This window comes from Rhagoletis zephyria, unplaced genomic scaffold (assembly GCF_001687245.7).
Source record: "Rhagoletis zephyria isolate East Lansing unplaced genomic scaffold, Rhagoletis_zephyria_1.1 Rzeph_scaffold_02354, whole genome shotgun sequence".
NCBI classification, from domain to species: Eukaryota; Metazoa; Arthropoda; class Insecta; order Diptera; family Tephritidae; genus Rhagoletis; species Rhagoletis zephyria.
Genome location: NW_016159438.1, coordinates 18,278 through 45,545, shown reverse-complemented (window position 1 = coordinate 45,545; position 27,268 = coordinate 18,278). Strand labels below are relative to the sequence as shown.

At 34.3% G+C, this 27,268-nt stretch overlaps 1 protein-coding gene across 6 annotated transcripts in view; it reads right to left on the bottom strand.

The window, feature by feature from the left end:
• Nucleotides 1-26,607, bottom strand: part of LOC108366642 (location of vulva defective 1-like) — a 34,533-nt gene extending 7,926 nt beyond the window's left edge. Inside the window, exons 1-2 of one of the 6 annotated variants that reach the window (XM_017621095.1) lie at nt 26,562-26,607; nt 22,107-22,922 (exon numbers count right to left, since the gene is read on the bottom strand). In XM_017621095.1, coding sequence (XP_017476584.1) covers nt 22,107-22,671 — 565 coding nt within the window. In that variant the 5' untranslated portion in view covers nt 22,672-22,922; nt 26,562-26,607. Of the gene's footprint in view, nt 1-22,106; nt 22,946-26,398 lie in introns of all 6 variants that reach the window. The other 5 variants (XM_017621096.1, XM_017621097.1, XM_017621093.1 and 2 more) reach the window with 5 other exon arrangements.
• Nucleotides 26,608-27,268: the final 661 nt, after the last annotated feature.

Below are 27,268 nucleotides of genomic sequence, written 5' to 3'. Positions count from 1 at the left end.
TTTGTTGTGGGCTTCGCTGCGCGCTGGCTGCTTGCCGCTTATCTCGGTCGTATTGATGGCGGCTGGTTGACGTTAATTGAGTTTAATGATGCATGGTGACGACAGCGGAGCACGGCGCGCTCCTTGGTGATGCAGCCAACTCGGCATACATTGACTTTGTTTTTCGCAATAATATTATGTTTTTGCTTTTTTATATGCTTCTGCTTATATTAGCCTTTTTTGTTACTATTTTTAGCTTTTTATCTATTTTATCCCGCTGCCTTAGCCTAGGCTTATTATCGAGCTGGTTTTTCTCCATTTCTTTTGTTGCTCATTGGCCTTGCTGTGACATGGCATTGAGCGAAATTTATAGTTATCGAAAAATTATGCAGCTTATTTCTGTTTTTATTGCATGGAAATACATAGAGTAGTTATACTTGAAATGTTGGAGGCCAGCTCTTAATAGGGCGGGAAAATTTTAAATTAGGATATCAAGCTGGCATAAAAAATTAATGATTGAAGTGAAAAGCGCGCAAAAAATATATAAATTCTGAACGACTGTTGATTTTTAGTTAAATAGTAAATATTTCAAGGGTATTCAGTAGCGTAACTTTAACCTTGCAACATCAAACTGGAACACCAAAGTGTAGCCCGGAATTCATAAAACTTCCCTCTGGGTTGGCTACTTTTACTGTATCTTTAAGCTATATATGAAAATAGAAAGCTATCACTCTTCGGTTGAGAGAAGCATGGTGTGCAAGTTTTCACCTAAAAATATCATTGAGTATTGAAGTGAATTGAGGTGAAATGCGTTGAACAACATAACAGAATATAACATAACACAACTTAACATAACATAACACTACACAACACAACACTACACAACACAACGCAACACAATACAACACACCACAACATAATATAACATAACATAACATGACATAGCGTAACGTAACGTCACATAACATAACATAACATAATATAACATAACATAACATAGCATAGCATAGCATAACGTAACATAACATAACATAACGTAACATAACATAACATAACACAACACAACAACCCAACACAACATAATGCAACACAGTACAACATAACATAATATAACATAACATAACACAACATAACATAGCTTGATTTTTTTGTAAAAGAACAGGCTTTAGTACAAACTAGGAGTGCCAGTTACTGTTGAAATTCAACTGTTTTTCTAGTTTTTTAAAAGCCTTGGAAAGATTTTCCAACATAGCACGTCGTTTGATTTAAGGTACAAAATTATTTACTACTACTCTCCTACTTTGTAACTAAAACGTGAATAAAATTTTTTATATCTTTGAAAATTTTTGGAGGATTTCCAGTTTTTCGATAAATTTCTATAATTTGATACATGTATATCGATAATTCGGTCAATTTCAAAATCATTAAAATCCGATAACTCAACAAATTTCGATAACCCGACTAATTTCGAGAACTGCGTTCCGAAGGATCGATAAATTTCGACTTTACTAACTTTGGATACCTCTATAAATTTCGATTGCTCAGTTAATTTTTATAGCTGCATATTTTTCAAAAGATATTGATAAAATTCGATAAGCCTTGATAACGCAATAAACTTATGTAACCTTGCAATTTCGATAACTTGATATATTCCAAAAACTTCGATTCGATTATCAAGAGGAAAGAAAAAAGGAATTCGCGTCTCAATTCTAGGCTTAGCTACTATACCATTACAACAACGTCGAGCGCTCAATTCAGTATGTTATGCAGCCATATCTACGTTTTACGTGGTGAGTTTGATTAGCATCAGGATATTTGAATTTATCGGCTAGTAACTTTAAATGCAACACAGCTCTTGTACACTACGACCATTCGTTAATACACTGCTCAAAAAATTTTGAGCAAGCTGCTTCATTTAGTTTGTGTTTGGAAGTCATTAAAGGCAGAAAAAAAATTAGTTGGAGCCGCACTAACTCATAACTTGGGCAACAAACTCCCCATTCCAAATACTACCACCTCCGCGTATTTGCTGTTTCCAATCTTGCATAAATGGCAGGCCCGATAATATATTTGGGTCGAAAAGACTTCCAACAAAAAAAATTAATTTTTGTTACTGATGGATTAATGCCAACCTTATCCTCACTCAAAAACACAATTCCATGGTAATTAATCACGCTGCTTGAGGTAAATAATGTCATAAACATTATTTGCATTTATATTTCAAACGGAAAATTGATGAATTGATGTTTTGGGAAACCAAAGCTAAAAGGTTGCAAATGGGTAATCTAAGCAGAAAGGAAGTTGAAAGCGGCATAAAGACAGCAAATTAGACGAGTGAAATATATGTAGCAGAGCATTTCTAAGAAAAATGTATGCCATTAAAAATACTGAAATGGTAATTAAAACCGATTTCAATAAGATTTGTGTTTACCGAAAATATGGAAATTTAAAGATAGATATATCGTTTGGAAAAAGGTATCCTTTTCTAACAAAGTTTCTTTAACTCAGGAAATGCATGCCCTGCAAAACAGGAAAAAATAATGAAAACTTTATACAAAATCGTATTGATTTAAAATTTTTTTTTTTTGTTGAAGGCGTTTTGCATTTTTTCCATTTAAAGTATTTTGGAAAAAAAAAATTTTGTATGGTAGAGACTGCGTGAAAAAAAAATCCTATAATCAATGGTATTTTCTAGGCACTTAAAACTTGTACTAACAAAATTGAGAGGGCTACAAATCTGCATACTCAAAAAAATTCTAAAATATCTGATTAAAAATTTGAAAATTTGCTGAAATTTCGCGAGTTTTGCACAATGTTTAGGAATTATATTTTTATGTTTTTTGTTGTAAAATTGATGCATATATTGTGAAAAATTTGCTGTGCCAATACTTTGTTCCGGCAGTGTACATAAATCAAAGCGAGCAGCTATTTTTGATAAATTACAAACTTGACCTTGGCAATGCGAACATATCAAAAGCACACACACTTCGAGGCTACTCATTTGCTAATTTAATTGAATTTGCCAGACAAATATCAGTGAATCGATGGAAATGGGCGACAAACGAATGAGCAGTGACTGTGAAAAATACATTTATACCAACAAATCCAATTGGAAAATTAAATTAGATGAAAGCCAAGACATGAAGCTCTTTGGCTGCTGGTGATTAGACAGCTAGAATCGGAGAGTGCCGCATATATAGGGAGGGACAGTGAATCTGAGCTTTGATACATAGCGATTAAGGAAAGCGAAAAAAGCAACAGACGTCAACAAAAAGTGATTTCCGAAAGCAAAATGAATAAAAAGTGATTAAGGAAAAGACGAAGGCGGAACGAGAGTTGTTGTATGTAAAAGGAAGTGGCTTACTGAGAGTCAACAAAGCGAATGAATGATGAATACCAAAAATAGGGCATGGATACCACAAAAATAGGACTTCATTGTGCGGAGAACTACTAGCGTTGGGTGGAGGCTGGAGAGAAGCAGAAGCAAAGCACTAAAGCGTAATAAGTCAGACTGAGATTTGCATTGAATGCGAACGTAGAAAACAAAAACGAATGCCCCAATCACGAATAGGCGATTTTATGATTTTGGCCAGCAGTGGTAAGTGTGATCAATGGCAGGAAAGAATTTGGCTGAATACGATAAACCGGCGCGGGATTGAAATATAGTACGAGTATGTATACATTTATAGGAGATAAACCAAGCTCAGACGCATAATTTTGCTCACTTAAGCGATAATCTTTTACTTTAGTAGTACAACTAGATAGTTTTTATAAGGTTGCCAGCCTATTTGAAAAAATGCTAAGGACATAAAATATCAAAGTTTTGGTTTTAATCGTTAAAAATCTGTGTTTTCGTTAACAACAAAAAAATACCAATCTTTTAAAGTATTTATTAAAAAATATTTTTGGAGCAGTGTTGCCACACATTTTCAAACTAAAGTTTTTTATTTTATATAATAAAAGAGTATCAGTTCAATTAATGAATAAATATAAAAAAAGATTTCACTACAGATTTTTTTTTTATATATTGACATGTGTTTGCCACCTTTTTTAATTATTGCAAAATAATCAAAAATAATGTGTGATATGTATATTTTATGTATTTTTTTAACAAAGTTGCCATTAAGTTATAAGTTTGAAACTTTTAGCTTTTCTGTTATTTCAATAAGTATTTAAATTTTTTACCAGAGTTGCCACTAAGTTATAAGTTTGAAAAATTAAATTTCGAATTTCTTACGTCGTTAACAAATAATAATTTTGCTAGACATGTTGACACCAAAAGAAAATTTTTTATCTAAAGTTTGGAGGTGTCCAGTGTCTGTCAAATGAGATGGGTTGCTATTACATTTGATATTGCCACTTGGTAAAGAAACATGGTATGTAGCAATATTAAATGTAATGGCAACCCATCTCATTTGACAGACTCTTGACACTTATCCTTGCGCGTTATTTTTTTTTCGATTTCCAAACCGTTGAACCGAACCGAAACCCCGATTCAAAGACCAAAAAACCCGCTTTGTTGAACCAATTCAAAAGTGAAAAAACGGTACGAACCGCTGAACCGAACCGACCAAATTTTTCATGCGGTTCACGTACCTGGTTTTAACACCGATTGGCAAATAGGAATTCTTTTTATTAATCAACCCTACCCTACAAATGTGAATAATAAAAAAATGTGGATCCAAGTCCATCCCGCACTTTCTGAGATTTGCGCGTACAGAATAGAGATGCCAGATCGAAATAAAAAAAATCGATTTTTAAATCGATTCGAATCGAAATAAAAATAATCGATGCAGTGAGAAATCGTCAAAAAATAAACCGATCTCCCAAGATCGATTCATATAATTAGCCAAAAACCGTATTTGCTTATTTTTCTTAAATAAACAAAATACGGCATTCGGACCCACACTGAAATTACAAACCTCATTGTGAGTATTTTTTTAAAACATGCATTGCTATAAAGGTTTAAATATCTAGATTTATCAGGTAGTAGGGATGTCGGAAAAACATCGAAATATCGCAAATATCGATGGGTTACCTCGATGCATCGAAAATTTTCCACTCGATGTATCGATGCATCGATGTTTTTTTAAAACTGACATCTCTAGTACATTTAACCGTCATTCCAGTTTTTAAATTGTACAAATAATAGTGGTGATATTGACCAAAAAAATTAAATGGCTCCAAAAAGTTCCGTTAGAAATATAATTAGCTCAGTTGCAGTAATTTATTTCAAATTTTCTACATTTGTGCTAATAACATATTTTGTTGTGAAACATTACCTGAAAATTCCTATGGAAATCGATGCATCAAATCAAAGAAAAAACATCGATGTATTTTTGCCACTGACATCTCTATCAGGTAGCTAATAATCCGTAAATACCTAAGTGAAACTGACAGGTTTTTCTATATTAAGACAACTACATATATGAACATTCAACAGAAACTTTATAAACTCTTAGCGCTACTTAGGAAAATTGCAATTTTTTTTCGAATTTATGTTTTTTTTTCGCTAACTGCATATTTCATTCCATAATTACCCTTTAAAACAAATTTAAGTATTAAGTATGTAGTTTCTATACAAAGTATGCTCGATTAAATTTTCATATGAATGAAATGCCTGGCATCGACAAAACAAAAAAAAAAATAGCCAAAAATCAACGATTTTTGCAGCCACTTGAAGCTTGCCTTTTATTATACTAAAATTGAAATTGAATGGGCTACAAAACTGCATCTCCTAAATTTTTCTAGAAAATATTAATAAATTAATAATGACGCTCACTTGCATGCTTTGTAATGCTTTATTTTTTTTAATATCATTCTGCTCCATTCTGCGCTATGGCTTTTTTTGTTAAATACGCTAGCGCAAATACTCTAAATTACAGCTAGAGGCAATATCCAAGCCCCTTCATTTTTTTGTGCTTAAATTCAAATTTGATTTAAATTTTCTATATTTTCCAATGCAATGAGAAAAAATCGAATGTCGATTCTCGATTTTTTCGGATCGATTCACTGAAAAAACTAAAAAATCGACAAAAAATTTCATCGGGAGGCCTCGATTAATCGATATTCGATTTAATCGATTTATAAACGGCATCTCTACTGCAGAGGTGCTCGGCTTTTTATTACAGATGATACTTTTTAATAAGAGTTGGAAATTTATTCTTGAAACATTACATAGCACGTAAGTTTAGTCACACTAAACTTTACATGATACTACAATTTAAACGCTGTAGAGAATTTTAATAATTTTAATACGATATTTAGCGGATAACGTTCCACGTGACGCAGCTACCAGTGTTGATATTTTAAGTACAATTGTACTTTTTTCAGTACAATTAATTTTAAAAAGTACAAACGTACAATTTGCCGATTTTAAGTACAATTTCAACAGCGGAATTGAAAAAATCTTTGCAAATGCAATTTAGCTAATGGCGATCCTGCAGAAATAGAAGTAATTGAGCAATTTGGGGTTTAAAAGTAAAAAAAAATGTATGTAAATTTCATGCGTTGAAATTAAAAATTTCTATTGAGGATTTCCATTTTATCGATAGTGATATCATTTTATGGGATTTACTTTCATTAATGTGAACTGACATATATATTGTATTAATTTTTTATCATTATTGTCTACATCTTTGACAAAATTACACGGTCACCCGGTATTTATTTTATTTTTATTTTTTAATTAATTTTAATATTTTTTTTTTTATAAAATTTTAGCTCATTTTCTAACAAAAACCTTACAAATAAAAAATCAACAAAGTTTCATTTTCACAGTTTTTGTTCAGAGTTTGTAGCCCATTTATTCTAGTATAATAATCTGCAAGTTTGAAGTGTCTAAAAGACACCGTTGATTTTTGGAATTTTTTTGTTTGCGGTGTTGCGTACTTTCTTCCATATAACGAATATTCGCATTTTATTTTATGTGGATAAAAATGCGCAACACCGTTGTTGATGTTTTTCTTTCAATAATTTAAATTATGTTTTATTTTTATAGTTTTTGTTAGACAATGTTATACTTTTATAAAAATTAATAATTAAAATTTGCTTGGAAAAAATATAATAAATAGCCCAAACCGGCTGACCGTAGCATTTTCTCGCGGGGTTTACTTTAAAAAATGTGACTTATAATTCAAGAATTGATTTGTGTATAATTTAAGTTAAACTGTAAGCTTAATGAAACTTGCTTTAACTTAGTTGGACTTTCTGACAAAACTGGCTATGACTCTATAGGCTAGCTCAATTATAAGTTACGTTAAATTAAGGCTACACTAACTGATGATGTACAATGAATTGAAAAATAAATACACTGCAATAGACAAAAAAATTGGCTTTGTTTAGTTGCAGGAAAAGGGAGGTAATGCATTGACTGAAATGGTGAAAATTACAGTTAAGCTCAAAAAGTTGCACTTTTTGTCATCAATTTAGTGCAATTTAAACATTTCAAATATCTACACTGGCAGATACCCGTACAATAACCATAACAACAAGCAGCGTTGAATTAAAAAACAACAGTCGAATGAAATTAAATATGAAATGTGTATCAACATTTTCAGCGACAGAAAGCCTTCATTATGCAGGTGGGAATAGATTTTCATGCAAATGTATGTAGATATATGAGGATATATGTATGAACATGAATATGAATTCACTTGAAGCGCGTGAGTGTGCGTAGCACTAAAAAGCGACGAGAGGGTGTATTCAGTTTGTAGGACAACCGCTTCATAGCTCAATAGCCTCTTGCTGATGAAGGTTATCTACCGGTAAGTGAAAGAGTCACGCAAAAGCAGGAGGATGTATAGGCGAATGATCGCCACCCACTTCACTCCATGTTGAATTGTCAGCTGAATGAGCGACTTGAATGAGCGATGGATGGGCAGGGGAATGAATGAACAGCAGCAATAGCAACAACGAATGAATGAGCACTTAAATGGGCAGATACATTGTTGTAGCACACAGCGCAGGCAACGAAGGACACGCAGCAATAAGTTGGTCTCGAGTGGAGAATGGTGGCAAGATGGCGAAATGGATGCTCAACGGATATGACATAGCTGGTTGTTGGTAGCAGCTTTTGAATGAATGCTGGGTTGAAGTGCGACTTGAATGGAAGGTTGCATGCTGCTACATCAACATAGGCGAGCAAATGACGATGAAGGAGACAGGGAGTGGTTTTCCGTGCCGCTATTTGCGGAATGTTGCGTCGAATGTAATCATGCAGGGCAGAGTGCTTGTTGTTTAACGACCAGCCGAGCCTATGAAAATATTTTAACGACTCAAGTGGCGGTTTAGCATGTTGAGTAAACAGCCAAAAAACAAAAAAAAAAAAACCATTAAGTACAGTTGGATGGCAGATGAGCTGTGGTAGATGACGGCGGACTATTAACAGAGTAGAGGGTTGCTTAGGATTTACGGTTGCAAGTTTGCATGCATGCGAGGAAGAATGCAGTTGATAGTGCGCTATTTTGGCAAGCAGCTATGAGGCATTTTTTAAGAAGACCGTGAATTTCGAAGGTAATTTTGAAAGCATATTTCTGCCGAAAGGATGACGTGACTAAGTGCAAGCAAAAAAGGAGGTGCAGCGGGTTTTTGTGTGTTTGAAACACAACAAGAGAGATAATAACAACAGAAGCGTGGGTAGGAAACTAAATGTCTAGCCTAGAAAAAAATGTAAAATGTTATCTTCAAAAGTCTTTAAGGGTACAAAATGTTTGCCTTGAACTGTTTCCACGTACCCAGTGGAAAGTTACCCGCTTCTCATGCACCCGACTTCACCTCTTAAGCTTTCATTAAAATAGTTTTAGAACTCAAAATTTAAAACAAAAACAATAATTAGTGCATCGGCCACTTGCTTTGCTAAGCTTCCTCTTGGATTGGTGGAGTGCGAATGGTTGATGGTTTTTATGAGAATATCAAACTTGAAAACAACTTCTTTTGAGATGTTTCTCTGCCCAGCGAACGAAGCTTGGTCCTAGCGAATGGTGGTGTACACCTTTAATCACTCGACCGCGACAAATTCGGAGCGCAAAAGTGGAATTTCGAAATTCAATCGTATTTTTTCCTTCTCAGCACATACTTCCGCCACCAGCAACCAATTAAGTGCTGGGTACAAAGCCCTCAATTCGCTACACGGCAGCACATTTTGAGCCGACAAAGAGCCCCGGCTATCAGGGTAGAAGGCGATTGGCCGACCATTGGTCAACTTTTCAGCGCCACTGTGGTAAAGTGACACGTAGTGGAGGAATCTGTAAAAGATCTAGAACGAAGCTTTACGCGCGGCTCTACTGGTGATGAAGGAACACAACATCTCGCTATCGAAGCATTTCCACGTGGGATATCAATGTTTGGGGATAACACCAAAATGCTTTGCTTCGAAATGAACGGCTCCTCGACACATGAGACACCACGTGCGCAAAAATAGAACGAACATAGAGCCATATGTAGACCTTCCACTCGATAAAGCACGATACAAAGTAGAACCCAGAAGTTACAAGCATATGCCGAGTATATTGGTAAAGTCCTTACAACACTCAACACCTTCACGCATGCATCTATAGTCCTAAGATTCTCAGGCTAGCCGAGTCAGGCGACGAGGAGTACAACGATAACACTAATTGTTTAGACCGCCCTACTACAACACATAAAAAGAAACGCCAGGGCGGAGTTGTTCGCATGTTGCGCATGGGAATAAGGAGAAGAGGGCTGTACTGGAAGATACCCAGTATCAGAGGTATGTATATGGTGGGTGAGAAGATCATCTGCCGTGCTGTGCAGTGGAACTCTACGAATGCTAACTGGAAAGGAAGAGGGTCCTGCCTCCGAGTCTTCTTTAGGCAGGCAGCGGGTGTGTTTTAGGACACCGGATCCCAATTTCGGAGTCTTTCCATCGACAATGGTTCCGATTATACGTAGTCACGAGTAACGTCGATGATATTAGCTGCGAATCTGAGATGTTGTTACTCTGTGAATCATTCCGGCTTTTCACGTCTGCGTCAGCCCGCCGGAGGATGGAGAACAAAAAGAAGCTAAGCAGATATCATAAAGCTAAAAACGGGACTGAGACCTTATCAAAAAGTACTAGAGGTCAGCTGCACTAAAAGCAAAAAAAAGGTCAAGCAACTTTCGCTGTTGCAGCAACAGCCGAACTCACCCGCTATCAGGGCGGCATATTAGTTAGAGCTGGGCCCAACGAGGCGTCGAAAAGGGTCGAAAACGGTGAAACCTCAGAATTCATTCGAATCCCCCATGCATCTGCAGGTGGCCATTATCGACCAAATGGACCTTGACAGGTAAACTCAAGAAGTTTACCGGGAGTTTAAGGTATTGCCTTGATTTTCATTCACTTTCAGAGGCAATACTTTACAATTGCTATACAGTTTACAGACTGTTTAAAGTTACTTTGGTTGCCGCGAATTTTTATGTTAGCATTTTTGAGTGCCATTTTAAAATACACTTTTAAAAGACACATGAAAGAAGGAAACGAGGAGTATCATCTTTTGAAATCCGAATTCATTTAAAAGAAGCCTATAAAATATTTCATTAAAATCAGCGCAGGTAAAGTCAAACAGACAATCCGATAGTGAAAAAGTTTTGTTATTAGCTTCATAAAGCACTCCAATCCACATCACTCAGTTTTCGTTGAACGATGGTCATGAGCAAACGTTATCAACCAGCTAACAGCCTTGAGTTGCAGAGCGCTTTTGTGAGCAGCTAGCAAATGACTTAAGCTTTAGTTGGTGTTTTCTATGTTGTTGGTGTTGATTCTTTATACTACAACCCATTGCACGTTTATTTACTTTACACGACTCAGCACCCTATTTGTTGACTACAAGTGTATGCTCTCTACACACTTACATTCTCACATATTTACTAAAGCGACTACACGCTGTGCTGTAAGTTTGTTTAAAAAGGTGGTATGTGAGAGAGTGTGTACACTCACAAATAGACTTCAGTTGCGCTATAGCTGCCAGCATTCTGCTGCAACCGGTCGCCTTTGCTGACCCCCTTGGCTTTATATGCTTTTCAACTGCAGACTTAATTTTTCCAACTGAGCTGGCAATCAGCAATGCGACTGTCAGTTGCGCTGTTGCTGTTGCTGGTATTGGTGTTGGTGTTGGCGCTGGCATTAGCGTTGGCAAGCAGCAGCTAGCTTTTGTGTGATGTTCTATACATAAAAAGGGCACGTGGAAATGGAGATGGAAATGAAAATGGAAAAGGTTACATGGCTTTTATTTGAATAGTTTGCCCATATCTACATTTGTTGCACTCATTCAGCTTCTCTTCTCGCTCTGCCGCTGTTGTCTTTTGTTAGGCGGGTAGACGTGTAATCCAATCATATTGAATTTGGATTTAAGCCAAAAAGGCGCTGGGATTTTTGTATTCATAAGATTATTAGATTAGACATTTATTTAGAAAATTTTTATTGTCATCCCCGCAGATTGCGTTTACCGTTGTGAAAAAGTTTATGCCTAAGGTTGAAATGTTTTAGCTGCCAATGTGCGCCTTGTTGGTTTTTAAATGTTTTTCGTTTTTTGTTATGGAAAATTTAAGAAAAATTTGTCCAACATTTTTCATTTAATTTCAATTCTTATGCCGAATTTCCACTAGGCATTGAAATGACAAAAAATAATTTTTTCTTGAGACGTGTAAACTGATTGAAGAAATTTGTAAAAAAAAAATTCGTTTCTTTTTCTTGAACGATATTTTGTGCGAATTTTTCGTCTTTCTTGAGAACTGTATACCAAGCGTTAGGAAAGCTATTTGTATATCAACTGTATATTTTCCACTGCTTTTTAAATGGACTCCTAAAATTCAAAGTTTTTGAAATTACAAAAAAAAAATGCTTGGTCGTTTTTTACTACTATTAAAAAAAAAACGTTTGTACTCATTAAAATTAATTCTTTGACTTGTACTTTATATTTTTAAAATTTAAATGAAAAAATTGGCAACTCAAATGTTAGCACTGTCAATATTTACCTTGCTGATTTTTTCAAATATATTTCCTAATTCAAATTACATTTTTTTGAAAATTAAGTGAAATTTAAATTTTTCATTTAAAGGATAAAAGCTGTAATTTTAGTTTTTCTAAATCTTGTGAATGATATTTTTTTAATTATCTAGTAAATTTTGAAATTAAATTTTAAAATAAAATTTTAAGTAAGCAATGTCATTGCTTTAAAAAAATTTTAAAAGTTTATAATTTTTTTTTCAAGTTCTAATTATTTCTAGTTCTAAGAATTTCAATCTTTCTATAGTTTTTTATTTATTTTAAATTAAATATTTAGAATTTTAAACTAATTTCAATTGCAAATCGGCCGCTGTGGTGTAGTGGTAAGTAGTGCGCACTTTCACTCATCAGCACCCGGGTTCAAACCCTGGTCAAAGCAACATCGCAAAAAATATAGAAAAAGTTTTTTTCTTAACAGCGGTCGTCCGTGGCGTGGCGAACCTTCGAGTGTTTCTCTGCCATGAAAAACAGCTTCTCATAAAAATACAAGCGCCGTTCGGGGCGACGTAAAACCGTAGGTCCCTCCGCTTTGTGTGACAACATCACACAAATCGGAGGAGAGGCTCGGCCAAACACTAACATATATGTAAGCGCCAATCTATTATTATTATTCAATTGCAAAAAGCGATATTTTTTTTTAATTAATTTCTATTTTCTTTATGAATTTTGTCTGAAACAATTGCAGCCAACAAATTTCAGGGATTTTCCTAATAATTTTCTAATTTGTAAATGTAAGTAAAAAAATACATAAATTTTTTTTTAGGTATTTTCAGTTTTAAATTGTTTACTTTTTAAGTTTAATTATAAAAAAAAAACTTTTGAAAACTTAATTACGTCTAATTATGAACTAATTTTCGAGTGAACAAATTATAGTTTTTTTGGAATGTTGAATTTGCTTTGAATTTTCCTAAAAAAAAATTTAGTTTTTTACTCACATTTGTTTACTTAATTATATCTATCTGTTTTCTGAAACAATTTAAATAAAAAAAAATATATTAAATTATCTTTTACCCAGTTTTTTAGTTATGCTTGCCTAAATATTCTTTCGTTTTCATTAAAGTGCAGTAGTTTACATTTTTTTTAGTATTTTGTCGAAATATTGTTTTTTTTTAACAATTTTGTTGTTTGTGTATAATTTTGTCTTTATTTATAATTTCGTTTTATAATTGAACTTTGTCGCAAGAGTATATTTTAAATGAAAGGCTTTACAATTATTTCTTAAACTTTAATGAAAATAAATTTGTGTTTTTTTAGCTATTTGGTTATTTGTTTACAATTTTGTACTTTGCTTACACTTTCATTTTGTATTTTAATTTTATCGCAAAAGTATATCTGTTGAATGGATTAACAAGTATTTTTTAAACGTTTATGTTATCTTCATTTAAATTTAGAAATATAAACACATCCAATTTTTAATAAAATTTTATTTTTTTCTGTTAAATTGGTTTAAAGTTTACTTCTGTATCATTAATTATATCTACAAAAGAGTTGAAATTCTACATATTTAGGATAAAATTTCAAATAGATATTGTTATCGTTTTAATTTTCGCCTAAGGGCCATTTTTCAATTCAATTTCAAAATTTATCTGCCCTTTAACGCAGATTTTCTCCACGAAAAAAGTATTTGAAAGGCAAAACGCCACCTTATTCACATAATATATGATTTTATTAAATAAAGCGCAATTTCAAAAATAAATTGTCTGATGTTTTTCAAGCACTAAACTAAACCAACATAATTTTTTTTTAATTTGACTATTTTCGCAAGAATATTTTTTTACACCTTAAAATTATTCAAGCATATTTAACTGCCGATTTGAAAAAAAAACGTAGATTTTTGGGGATTTTGTTGAAAATTTAAAGTTAAAGTATTTTTTTTGGCTGAGTGTCTAATTAAATACGTATTTACTTTTTATCCTTCGTATTTTTTTATTTAAGATTTTATCAAATATTGAATGTAATATTTAAAAATTTTTATGATTTTTATTTTATCTTAAATAAAACTTGTATGGCAAACTATAAATTTTGAATTTAAAGTTTGGTAAAATTTAATACCTTTAGTAAAAAAAATGGGAAAAGAGTATTTATAAAAACTTTATTTTTTACATTTTTATGAAAATAATTAATTCTTTAATTGTGAATGAATTTTTTTATCTTAAATAAAACTTTTATAGCAAACTATAAATGGTGACTTTAAAGTTTGGTAAAATTGAATACCTATAGTAAAAAAAAAAATGGGAAAGGAGTTTTTATAAAAACATTATTTTTTTAATGTTTATGAAAAAAATTAATTCTTTAACTGGTCGTTTTTAATATTATAAGCTGAACAAATTTTTTCGTTCAAAATTCCATTTTGTTGCTTCTAAAATTAAATTTTTTCTTAGCAAAAATATTAATATGCATATCTACATACATATAAATTTTATGAATTTTTTTATATTTAAAATGACATTTTTTGCTGTGATTTATTTTATTTTATTGGATTTTACTTTGCTTTATCTTGTGTCCATTGTGGCGAGATAGGGGAAAAACGAGAATTTCATGAAAAAATTGGGTTTAGTGACCCTTACTACCTCGCTGGTTGCTTTATCTTGTTTTGTTTTATTTTAGTTTTATCTGAAAATTGAAATCATGTGACTAAGGCGTCATTTTAAATTACCAAATTAATCTTCTTAATTTCATATTTTCGTACCAAAAAATATAAAACCGCACAAATATTTTGCTACATGCTACAATATTCTTGTACATACATATAAAAATACAAGCAGGATTTACTGCATATACCCTCCGGTATGCATTCACACCTATTTATGACAAAAGGGTCGAAAATTTTTAAGCTTTAAGGCTGTCGAAATTTAATGCGGATTTACTTTCACGCGAAACCTTAATAAATCGACGCATTAAATATACATAAAATACATACCTATACAAATTATGACGGTATGCGTATGTGTATGTATGCGTGCATGTGTGTCGGCATCAATCGAAATAAGTCACTGGGGCAACTTTAATATTTAACTACATTTTAATAAACTAAACAGCATACAAATTGAGGTTACGTATACGCCATGGCCGCTGGGGGAATACTATGAGTCCAACACAAGAACAAAAGCGACGCACAGCAAGTGTGGCTATGAGTACACGAATGAATGGATGTATCTATGTGTGTATGTGCCATATTTATACACACAAGTTGTTGAAATTGTTGAAATGAAATTTAAAATGCGCAAATTGTTGCAACAGCCAACATATGTAAAGTGTAAAAAGATTGCACAACGAGCAGCAAATGAGAAAAATTTACATACACGTATGCAGTTATGTAGGTATGTTTGTGTGTGTGTGTTGGCTTGAAAGCAAAAAAAAACATGCACATGCATGCACTTAAATAAGTAAATATAATTGAGCGTGCATGTTTTTTGTGTGCTCACTGCCTGGCATGCGTTGATAGATTACGTAAATTTTTCATTGGGGAATTTAATATGCGCTTTATACACATATAGACAACTTTAGAATACACGCGCTCTCTAGTCAAACTAATATAAGTTACATACACGCATGAAATATTTCGGAAGGATATGTAAAGTGGAGTAGAACATGCAAAAAGGCAAAAAACAACAGAAAAGCAAAAAAAAGACCATTGCCACAAAAAGGTTAAATAGCGCGCAACTGAAACAAATGAGCACTGACATCAACAGTTACAGTAGCAGTGGTAGCAGCAGCAGCAGCAGCGGCGATGGTGGTAGCAGCATTAAAGCTAAAACGTAAAGTGGGCACTCACTCTTGCATATACATTAGGGTGCCTGTTTTTTGGCGACTATATTTTTCACTCCCACCTAGAAATTTTGTGCGAAATACTTAAAAAAATTCCCTGAAAATTTTAGCCCTTAATATTAATATGAAGAGCTCTACCAAGGCGTGCAAAAACTTTCCTTTTGAAATAAAGGTAAATTTTTATTTTTTCAAAATTCTACAGCTCAGAGGTTTTTGGTTATATAATCATGGTCAATGATGGGGTTTCTTCAAAATTTAATGCACTACAAAAGTGTCCATTGCGCGAGATAGGGGAAAAAACGAGAATTTCATAAAATAAAAAAAATGGATTTATTGACCCTAACTATCTCGCTGGTGGATGTTAGGATTAGGCAACAATGGACACTCTTATAGAGCTTTAAATTCTGAAGAAACCCAATAATGTTTCACCAAATTCCTTTGAATTTTTAAGAAAAAAAACCAAAGTTTACGTGTATTTTAAACTTGAAATTTTTGCTCGCCTTGGCCCAAGGAATTTTTTAGGGTATTTCCCAAAAAATTTCGAGGTGGGAGCGAAAAAAGAAATAGTCGCAAAAAAAGCGCCCTATATTATTCATACGTACGGTGACCAGATTTCTGAGGCCAAAATCGGGACATTTCTAAAGCATCGAATTCGAACAAACAATTTTGTTTTTAGAATAAAAAGGCTTCATATAGTTTTATTTAAAACAAAACAAACAGAAAAAAATTAAAAAATTTTTATTATTTTTTTATGAAAATGCATATAATTTATCCGATTTTCTAGAATTGGTTTGAGTATTCAGTTGTGAAGCCCATTGAATTTTAGTACAATAAAGTGCAAGTTGGAAGAAGCTTGGGCTTACCGTTGATTTTAAGCAATTTTTTGTTTGCGCATTTTCTTCCATACACAGTATGTTCAAAATTTTTTTTTGTATGGAGAAAATGAGCAACACCTTCCACAAAATTTACCAAATATCAACGGTAAGTCCTAGCTACATAAAATTTGCACTTTGAATTGAATGGGTTACTGCATACTCAGAATATTTCTAAGAAATCTAATTAAAAAGCTCAAAATTTTGATGAACCGTTGTCGGATTTTGCTAATTTTTGTACAAAGTTTCAAACTCTGACTTACATAGCCACACACAATAAAAATTAAATAATCGCAAGGGAGAAAACTATAATATCTCTTCGCTATTTATATTTTCGCCCCTCTATCTACAGCTTATGTTTTTCATATCCATGATTTTTTGAGGGTATTAGTATTAATTTTTTATAATTTCATTAATTATATTATTATATGATTAATAAGGATGCTGGGGCTATCTTTATGGCTCACTTATATTCTATGTATTTCCGTTGTGCTGCAAACGAAAGTGCTGCCTCGTTTGTACAAAAATTTTTTTTTGGCCCAGAGTACAGGGACAGTCTTAATAAATTAATAAAGAAAATATTGAAAATCGCGACACTTATACTTCCCGACTTCTAAAAAATATTCAGCGAGACAATTTTCTCAAAATCGGAACGAATGGTCACCGTATGCATACGTATATTTACACTCTAAAAGTTATAAGAAAATTGTTTAGAAGGGCGCTAACGAGTTTGGTAGCAGCTGGCAAGCTGATAAGAGATGGAACTTTTTACCATCCTCTAAATTTAGTGCATAGATGTAATGTGCATTAGCTGACATACACAATCATACGTATATATGTATATTGAAATTAAGCATGAGAAGATTTATGGCAATGTTAGTGCAAAAATTGGTGAAAAGCGATAATGCGCTTCAAAAGATCTTGGAAAGAAAAAAAGTATGTTGGTGCCACGCAAATGTCAAATTTCAGCTTTAATCCGCTCAAGGATTAAGAGGGAAATAAAATGCCCACACTCTTACTTTCGCACTCACTCATAAGGAGTTTTGACATATGTGCACGGAGGCGAATTAAAGCAGCTGTTCCAGCAACACTACCTTATATGAATTCGCCTTGGCTGGTGCTCAATTAAGCGAGTTTTTCTAGTAAAAAATCATATGTCATTAACCCTTATGTACAAAGAGCTGGTACAAATATAAGCAATAAAAATGTAAATATCTCGACAACCAAAGTACCTATGATCATGAAATTTCATGAAACGCAAACGTTTTTGAAGGCCATTCTGTTTAACGAAAGCCTCTTAATGATAAAGTGGACTTTATTATTATGGGTCTGGGTACCCATAGTCCTTAAAGACAAAGTAAAGGGTAAATCAAATCATTTCAAGCCTGTGATAGCTTTAAGGGAGTAATTAATAACATGAAACGATCAAAACCACAGATTCATTATTCGTTATTAACTAATAAAAATCAGTCAAAATTAATTTCGGTATATGCATACATTCAGCCAATTTGAGATAACTTTTTAGACAGTCTGGTTCAACTTTGCTCTACCCAAAGGAAAAGTAGCAAACGTATGATTTCATAGCTTAATTTCGTGCATCAATCATTCAACTCATAAAAGATAAGACCACAAATGCGTATTAAGTAAATACATTTATCATTTTCAAGCCATTATTATCCATACGTCCCCCTCAACTCCCAACCAAAGTCATGTCAGACCTCAAATCGCTTTTCCGCCTGAATTGTGCGATTTTCCAACTGGTCGCATATCTACGCCAGATGTGCTTCCCATCCCCCTGTTCCAACTCGGAAACAGCATATCGCTACCCGCTCCGCTCTGTTCGTCTCATATGAGCAAGAAACTTAAACAATTTTTCTTTTTTATTATATCAATTTAGTGCGCTGAGAAAATCTTTAATGAGCAAAGTTGCTTGGCTTGCTTAGTTGTTTAGGTACAAAATGGAAACGCGTGTCATCTGCTTAAATAAATCTCACTCAAGCAAACTAAAATAACAAAAACAAGGAAGAGTGTAAGTTAAGCCAAGTCAAGTAAAGCCAGGACATGCAATGCTTCCGCCAGCAGCCAGGCAGTAAGGCAGTTAGCGCGTCAGCCAACAGCCGGCAGGTATACTTGCAAGAAGCGAAGCTTTGCTATTTATTTTGATAGGACTAACACGTAAACACACACTCAAATACTTTCGCACGAAGCGCACAAAACTTTTCGGCAGCAAAACATGTGCGGGCGCGCATTAAGATTCCCTTTTCGTAAGGTAAAACTTTTCGTATAAGAAACAACAAAAACAAAAAAAAAACGTTATAAAAAGTTTACTAAGCTCAAATGGGCTGCTTCAACACTACATAATCCAACACTTTTCACACAACAACTTGGCGCTTGGTGGCGTTTATAGGAAAGAGGCTGAGTTTGTGAAGAGGAAGTGTTAAGAAAGTTTCGCTGCTAAAGAGTTCATTAACTTCTTACTTGACTACCTAGTTACATACATATATATATATACCTAACTATATGTTTGGCTGACGGCTGACGTATGCTCGCTGCTCCACCCTGCTGCACAGTATTTGCATCTGTTTGACAATTTTGTTGTTGTCGATATATGCTAATTTGTAACCCGCCGCGTGGAATTGATTTTTTTTTTACTTGCGCTTGTAGTTTTTTGTAGTGGAAGCGGTTAAGTAAGAAGACACCAAAAAGTTTATATACCCAAAACCAGCTGATACCCTTCCGAACTACTTGCAGTTCAGTCTTTATGTATGCTTAACACACTTATATCAGCCCAGTTCAGCTCAGTTCAGCTCAGTTCAGCTTAGCCTTTAGCTGAGCGCAATCGAAAGATATTCGTCAGAAAGTCTAAGAAATTAAGGACTAAGAAAATTGGAGCGCCTTCGGACGTTAAAAATACATATACATAGTGTTCCAGGCTTTACACATCGGCAAAGGATTTTTTAGTCTCCCTGTTTGCTTCCATTTGGGTATTGGAAGGCCTTTTCTTTTCTTCCCCGCGGACGTTTTGTCCTCCTACGAGCACTTCCGCTTTCGAAGGTCAGCTTTGGCTTTCTTCTGGTGATTCTCCGGGGAAGGTTCTGTCCAAGCTTTAGAGCTAATTTGCTCTCCGGTCAAGTCCTCTTGTTTGGCATCTTTCAGCCTATATATGATCTATATAAATATGATACGTAGAGCGGCTCTTCTGATATGATAGTTCCTTTCAGAGGCACCTATCGCTTTGGAAGGAAGTTTTAGCGTGCATGGGCATGTAATTCGATTCCACAGCCGTTGAAGCCACTATTCCCCTTTCAGGAGAAACCACAGCTGGGGAGGTGACAGCGCAACTGGCTTGTTTTTGGACATGACCGGCAGAGCTTCCCGAAGGTAGACTAGCAAGATGTGCCATAGCGTCGAGTCTGCCACTAGAGGTGGAGAAGGTCTTGAGACAGTGTCAAAGATGACACTCTGCCCACATCCAGAGGCTATGGAGGCATCACCACCATCATGCCTAAGGGCATGGGTGGTATTGATGACTGTATGATCGGCTTGGGCCCCTGCTGCCGTGCAAACTTGACCCGGTTGGATCAGGGTGGAGCTAGACCCTGGCTTTGCCACAGACTTTTCTCCAGAGAGATTTGTTTGCCAAAGATTGGCAAGACCGGCCCGATGTGCTAGGTATGTTTTTTTAATAAACCTCGTTTGTCCGAGAAGGGGTTATCAGAAGCTTGATAGCAATGAAAGAGCTGACCTACTTGCTTAATGTGAAGCACGACAGATCCTTTGTATCTAAAACTCTATTTATCTAAAACTTACTCTATGGCACTTTTTGTGTACCTGCTAAATTTTAGCAGGGATGATGTACATACTCTCACCGGTTACATGCAAGAAAAGGTACCGTTTTTATAAAAAGGTATTCCCGAATCGGTGTAGTAGTTTATATGGAGGAGTTTTTGTCGGAATTCTCAGAGCAAAAGACTTGGAGAGCGACTATCACCTCGACTAGTATTTGTATTTAATTCCCTCAGTCACTATGGCTGGGAAATAAAATCGTAACCTTTCCAACGGTTCTATCAGCAGCATCCTGCCGGTTTAGCCTTAAAGCAGGTGCCGCACCTCGCCCTTGAGTTGAGGTGTGTGTGCTTTGGGATCTAATTTCCCTAGAAGGAGCTGACGCCGGTTTTCCCAGACCTCCCTTTTTCCCTTGAAACATATGCGTTTGAAATCGACGCATTGCTCGATGCGCTTTGTTACCGCTACAGTATGTTTTTACCCTAAGTTGTGAATACATTAAGTCAGAAAAGTCTATCTCGTGGAAACAAACGAATTTTATTTAGCTCATAGCTCTAATAATATTTAACTTTATGAGCCAATCCCTTTCTGTAGATCCTTATAATTTAACTACTTCAAATACTAGCACTGTCTAAGGAAGACAGCTCAGGGTCCGATGTGTTTTATGTGAGCCCAGGCGAGGAAGGCATCACCTTACGATGCTCAAAAAGACTGCATTATCATTATCGGTACCAATCAACTTTGTGAAATGTGAATACCAACCACCTTGGTAGAGCTCGAGGTCTACTCGAAACCTCTGCCGTAATTTGGATCGACATAGGGTTGAAATACAATTCCGTATCGAGCTGGCACAAACCAAAACCACCCTTCTAATCCCTGAAGGGCCGTGACAGATGAACAGGTTTGAATACGCTCTATGGACTCCTGCCCACCGTGATACCAGAACTAAGCATCGGTTCAGACTTCGTCATCGAATCTACTGAAAGTTCAGTAGCATTACTGCTCTGGATTGTTGGCCAATAACGGAGCCCACACATAGTCTAAAAACTTACTCCGCAAATATGACATTCCGACTAGTGAGGCCATTCTACTCACATCCAACCGTCCCTTCCCTTATTTCCACAAAAAGCAGAAGGTTGCCAGCGTTGGCTCAACATTTGCTGAGTGGCTCTAGCTGAGTTCCTGAGGTGGAGCCCTGCAGACTACCCTATGCCAGCCCAATCCCCACCACCTAGGTTCGTACCAAGTAGCTAGAGGATTAATTGTGTGAAGTATCAGATGAAAATCAAAATAGTTCACAAAGGATAAAGTCTGATAAGGAGTACCAGGATTCGAAGTCATCTGAAAAAAGGTAAAAATCATTAGTTGGGGTGCGGGAAGTATTCGCGCTTGGACACTTTTGGGTTTTGAGAGTTGAACGAAGTTTGTTTTAGGTATACATTTGACATATTCAGTTTAAATTATCCCTACCTATATATATGTACATAAACCCCTTTTTTCAACAAAATCGTTTCTTTACCTATTTTCATTCAGACGCAAACCTCGTTTTCCATTCTTTCACTCAAGGCTCAGCAGGTGTTCAACCTATTTTCATGTGCCTAATTTAATCGCAAACGCCAGTACTTTTCGCACTTAGCTCTACACAATACCACTTATGTACATATGTATATGTATGTATGTATGTATGTACCCACCTGTAGGATAAACAATTATCGTGGCGCGATTTTTATGTCCCGCCGCCATGAATGTGGCCACTGTCTGCGCGGGTAACGATGTAGTCGCCTCCATGGTATAGCGCGTCACAGGTAGCGTTGGTAGAACAGACGACATCACCGTTGTTGCACTACCACTATCCAACGGACTCCCCTCCGTGCCGATGCCAATGCCCGTGCTAATGCCAGTGACATTGTTGAGGGGCGGCAGCAACGTGTACGGTGTGGTGTAATCGCTTAAATTAGCTTGCGCCACATTGGCGAGTGTTTTATTAAAAAGCGTCTTAAGTGTAGAATTAAAGGTCTCGAGTGCTGGTGTCGTTGCGGCAGGACGTTCGGGTAGCATGTCGCGTAGTGTGGTCGGAAGTGATGTAAGGGTAGTGGTGACGACGGGAGTGGCGCCGGTTGGGATGGAGATGTTGTTGAAATTTGTTGTGATGTTATTTGTCGCTGTTGCTGTTGCTGTTGCCGTTGTTGTTGCGAGTATAATTGTTGTCATATTGTTTCTCAGCAGTCTTGTGGCATATTCGAGGAGCTCCAAAAGCATCGCCGGCTAGGACGGTGTCGTGGGTGCGGGTGGAGTTGTGAGTTTTGTACAACCGATTGGTGCGATTTTGGGCGCTGGGTTGTTGGTTAATTTTTATATTTTTGTTACAATTTTTCACACATTTTGATATTGTTCTTGCTTTGTCTTTTTTGATTGAAGACATCAAAATTGCTTGGTGATCATTTTGTAAGTTTTTTTACACTTTTTACTAGGGTTGCTCGAGTAGTTTTAAATAGTTTTCTATATCTTTTCTAGTTCATTCAAAAATTTTATACTTTTAAAAACATTGCATGCTTTAAATACATCTTTTTTGCAAAAATCGAAAAATATTTTTTGAGCTACAATTTTGTTGTTGTTTTAAATGAAATGGTAAAAACTCTGATGCACAAAAAAATATACAAAATAAATGATTCTTATTAAAATTGCAAAACAAAAGATTTTTCCTTAACAAATTTATTATATTTTATTTTTTCAACAAAGCTGCAGCAGATTTCTAAAAAAAATATGTATATATGTAAGAAAAAAAGATTTTCCAAAAAAACATTTATCAAAATTATCTAAAATTTAGATTTTTACGTGCCATTTTATCAAGTACATAGCTCTTAAAATTTACATGTTTTCCAATCACATTTATTCAGGACAACATTTGGATTTGAAGGCACATAAATTTTAAAAATTACTTGAGCAAACGACCCCAGAAAATTTAAAACTTTTGTAGAATGTTTTTTTAAAATATTTTACTCCTCAAAACAGAAAAGAAATACAATTTTTGGAAAAAAATTAGATCACAATTTTAAAGTCGTTTAAATTTAAGAAATATGAAAATATGCAGCTTTTTATAGAACATTGTATTAGCTTAACATTTTTTTTTTATTTTTTATTTACTTCTAAGGTAGTGCAAAGGAGAATATTAACTTTATTAAATAAAGGAGAATTGAATTTTGTTATTTTAAAAAATTTATAAGTGCGAATTTTAAAAGTCAATTATTTTTTTACTTCTTTTGTTTGGCGAACAGAATTTTTTTTCGCCACAAATATATAAAAATTTTACCTCAAAAATTAAAAACTGCAAAGACGCAGAATTTTTAATTACAGAAAATAAAAGTTAAGAACTTTTTTTAATCCTGAAAGTCTTTAATTTCACCATAAATTTTTTTTAAGAAAATGTTTTAATTTAAATTATCCCCAATTCATTATAATACATATGTATTTGCATATGGGCATTCCCATGGTGGCGCACGGGACAGTCGTACGATTTCAATGTGATACAAAAAAGGAATACCATTTGTTTCTTTAACTTTTTTGGGCCATTGTATAGCACATAATTAGCTCTATATTTAACCGAAAAATGAAATCAATCGAACTGCTTGGTCCTGAAATATAAGCATTTAAAGAGAGTGTCGTTACGTGACAAAAAATGGAAGTTGATTTTTTCTTTTCTTACAAAATCGCAAAACTCTGCGAATTGTGGATGGCTATTTTCATGAAACTTATTTTAATATGATTTGGAGCAATTCTAGTTGTTTTTAGAGTTTTTTGAATTAATGCAAATTGTTTCAATTCTCTTTTACAACCCCAAGTGTGAAACGTGACGTGACGTGGCGTCACGTGACATAAATTTCCATCGTTATATTTTTGTTAATATTGCTTTTAAATGAATTTTTAACGCAAATAAAACATGTATTTTATGTAGAATATACTTTATATTTTGACTTCAGCGCCAATTCAGGGTCAATTTATTAGAAATCTATGATTTATTATGTTTCAACCACATACGCCAAATTCGAACCAAATCAGACCATAAATACGGTTTTTCAAAATATCTCGACCTTGGCACCACCTAGGAAGACCATTTTATGCAAAGATGATACTAGCCAGTATATATTTTAAAAAGCAGACAAATCGGCCCGTAAATACGTTAGATATAAAACTTTTATTTTTTTTTGTCGGGGGGACCTTCCGCTGGAAACACCCATATACAAATATGTATGTATGCCAATTTTAAACTTAAAAATTTTTATTATTTTTAGCTTGAAAATAGAGCGCGATTTTTTTGCAATTAACTTATATTAAAAACTTATATTAAAAAAATAAACTTATATTAAAAAAATATTTAGTTCAATTTTAAATTAAAAAAAGTTTATAAAAAATCTCCATACCAAACATTTTATTCCTGTGTTTTGTTTTTGTATACTAAAGAGAACCAGCTGCTTCGGCCGTGTTAAATGAAATCAAAAACATTTAAAACGGCCGCATCAGCTCAAACTCAGCAAACAACTTCAATAAGAACTTGGCCCAATCCTACATAAAGAGAACCACTTTGATATAATTTTGTTTATTTATATTTGAGCACCTAAATTTCATAGTCAACATTTTTTCAATATATATAAATTTAAATTATAAATATAAATTTTCCTGAGTGATTCAATACATAAGCTATTATTTTTAATTCCATTGAAGCATTTCAGGCATCTTTGAATTTTTTGCGAAAAAAAAAATTTTTAATAAAATTTTTATTTGATATTTTTTAATAATTTTTCAGTTTTTCTCACTTATTAAAAAAAAATATATATTTTTATATAATCTTTTTTTAATTCTCTATTTTTTAAGATTTTCTTAGAGCATTTAATTTTTTAAACGATTCTCAATTTAGCCATTTTTTGCCTTATTTTCTCGATTTTCCAAAAGTATGAACTGCGAAAATGTTCTATGTGTCTCAAATTTATTTCCTTTTACGATTTAAATGCATTCACCAGAAAAATATTCACTCATCACTTCGCACAGTTTGCAACTATTTCACTTAAAAATTTCGTAATATTTTTAATGTGTTTTTTTCACTGCTTTAATATATCCTCTGCCAGTTTCCACTACTCTGCACTAAATTACAATTTTCAATCAACTGCAAACTTTTCATGAGCATGCAAGCACACAGAGAAGCACACAAATTGTATTGGAAAAGTATTTTTTGTCATTTCAGCACCAGCGTGTACCATATGCTTGGCTATAGTGCCGACATAAAAGCGAGCATTAACACAAAGGCGATACACACAAGCAATACACACTTAGTTGACCGCACACTACTGGTAAGTGCTAAAGAAATATTTGTACATGCTTGTTTGTATGTATGTTTATTTGTTTTATTCCTAAGTTGTATCTAAACAAATATGTATGTAGTTGTGTAGGATTTGCTCGCCGCTGTGGCTGTCGATCGCCACAATCGACCGACCGGTCAGCTATTGTTTGGCGTCACGCTATGGCGGCGAACTAGTATTGGTTAGAGGTAAATCCAAAGCAAAGCCATTGAAGCGTTTAACCGCAATTTATTTTTACGACAAATTCACCAAAATCGGATATACTGCTATATGTATGTATGTATGAATGTATGTGTATTTGTGCATATAAAATTTTATATTTATTATTTTCATTATTTGCTATTTTCTGCTGCTGCTGATTATTGTGTTGTCTTTTCTTTGTTGTTGTTTCATTTGCCGCATTAGCGCACAGCAAAAGCACAGGCACATTTCCACATATTCACATGTCACACGCTTGAGTGCTTTGATTGGCTTTTTATTCATTTGATTTTCCGCTGAAAACTTTTTACTTGCAATTTTTGCGCTTTTAACTTTTTTTAAAGTCCCTTTTTGCCTTTTCCCATTTTTTATTAGCCCATACAAATATTCTTCGGCGTTTGAAATCAGTGAACCAAAACATTTATTTTGGTAATTACTTAAAAAATTCACTCATTCAAAGGGCGCGCTTGTTCTTGCACGAAATTTAAAAACGACAAAAAATCATGCGTTTATCCTTACTTTCACTACCACATATCCGCACACACCTCGTGTGTGTGTGTGTGTGTGAATGTCCTTTTTATACTTCGAAACAACAGTTACCACTACTTTTACCGGTAAATTTTCGGCTGTTACCACCGCTGCTGCCGCCATTCAACTGCTCGCTTTGGCCATTTGTGCTTTGGTTTTTATTATAGCGGCAAATTTTCAAACATTCCAGCCAAGTGAAATGCCTCGGTCAATGTGAATGCCGCTCTCTTAAAATGTGCAGCAAGAGTGTTGAGAAAATTTTGCGGCGGTTCTCTTACTTAGCGCATGTACAGTTAAAGATGTACGGTGCGTATACGTAACTTCCTCTGGAGGGTAGATTGTTTTGCTATGCTTTTGAATTGATTTTGCTGAATTTTTTTGTTTTTAATTTTTAAAGCCTTCCATTGAGGCATTGCATTTGCTGCAAGTCAGATCATTTAAAGAAGGTACAGTGTCACAAAAAATTGCAGAGTTATCGTTTTCCTTATTTTTAACCGACTTCAAAAATTGGGAAGGTAATAAATTTGTCGAAATATATTTTTTTTTTTTACTTATGGTACCGCATAACTTTGGACCACGTTAACCGATTTCGATGATTCTTCTTCTATGGGAAAGGCAGTGTCTCACAGGTGTTTGGTTTATGTCCGATCATTGGATCATGAAAAAATTAACGGTCCTCTTAAATTTTTATATGAGAATTGAATTAATTGTTTTTCGCTTAAACATTACTTGTTTGCTTAAAAATTATTTATTTTCTTAAAAATTATTTGTTTTCTAAA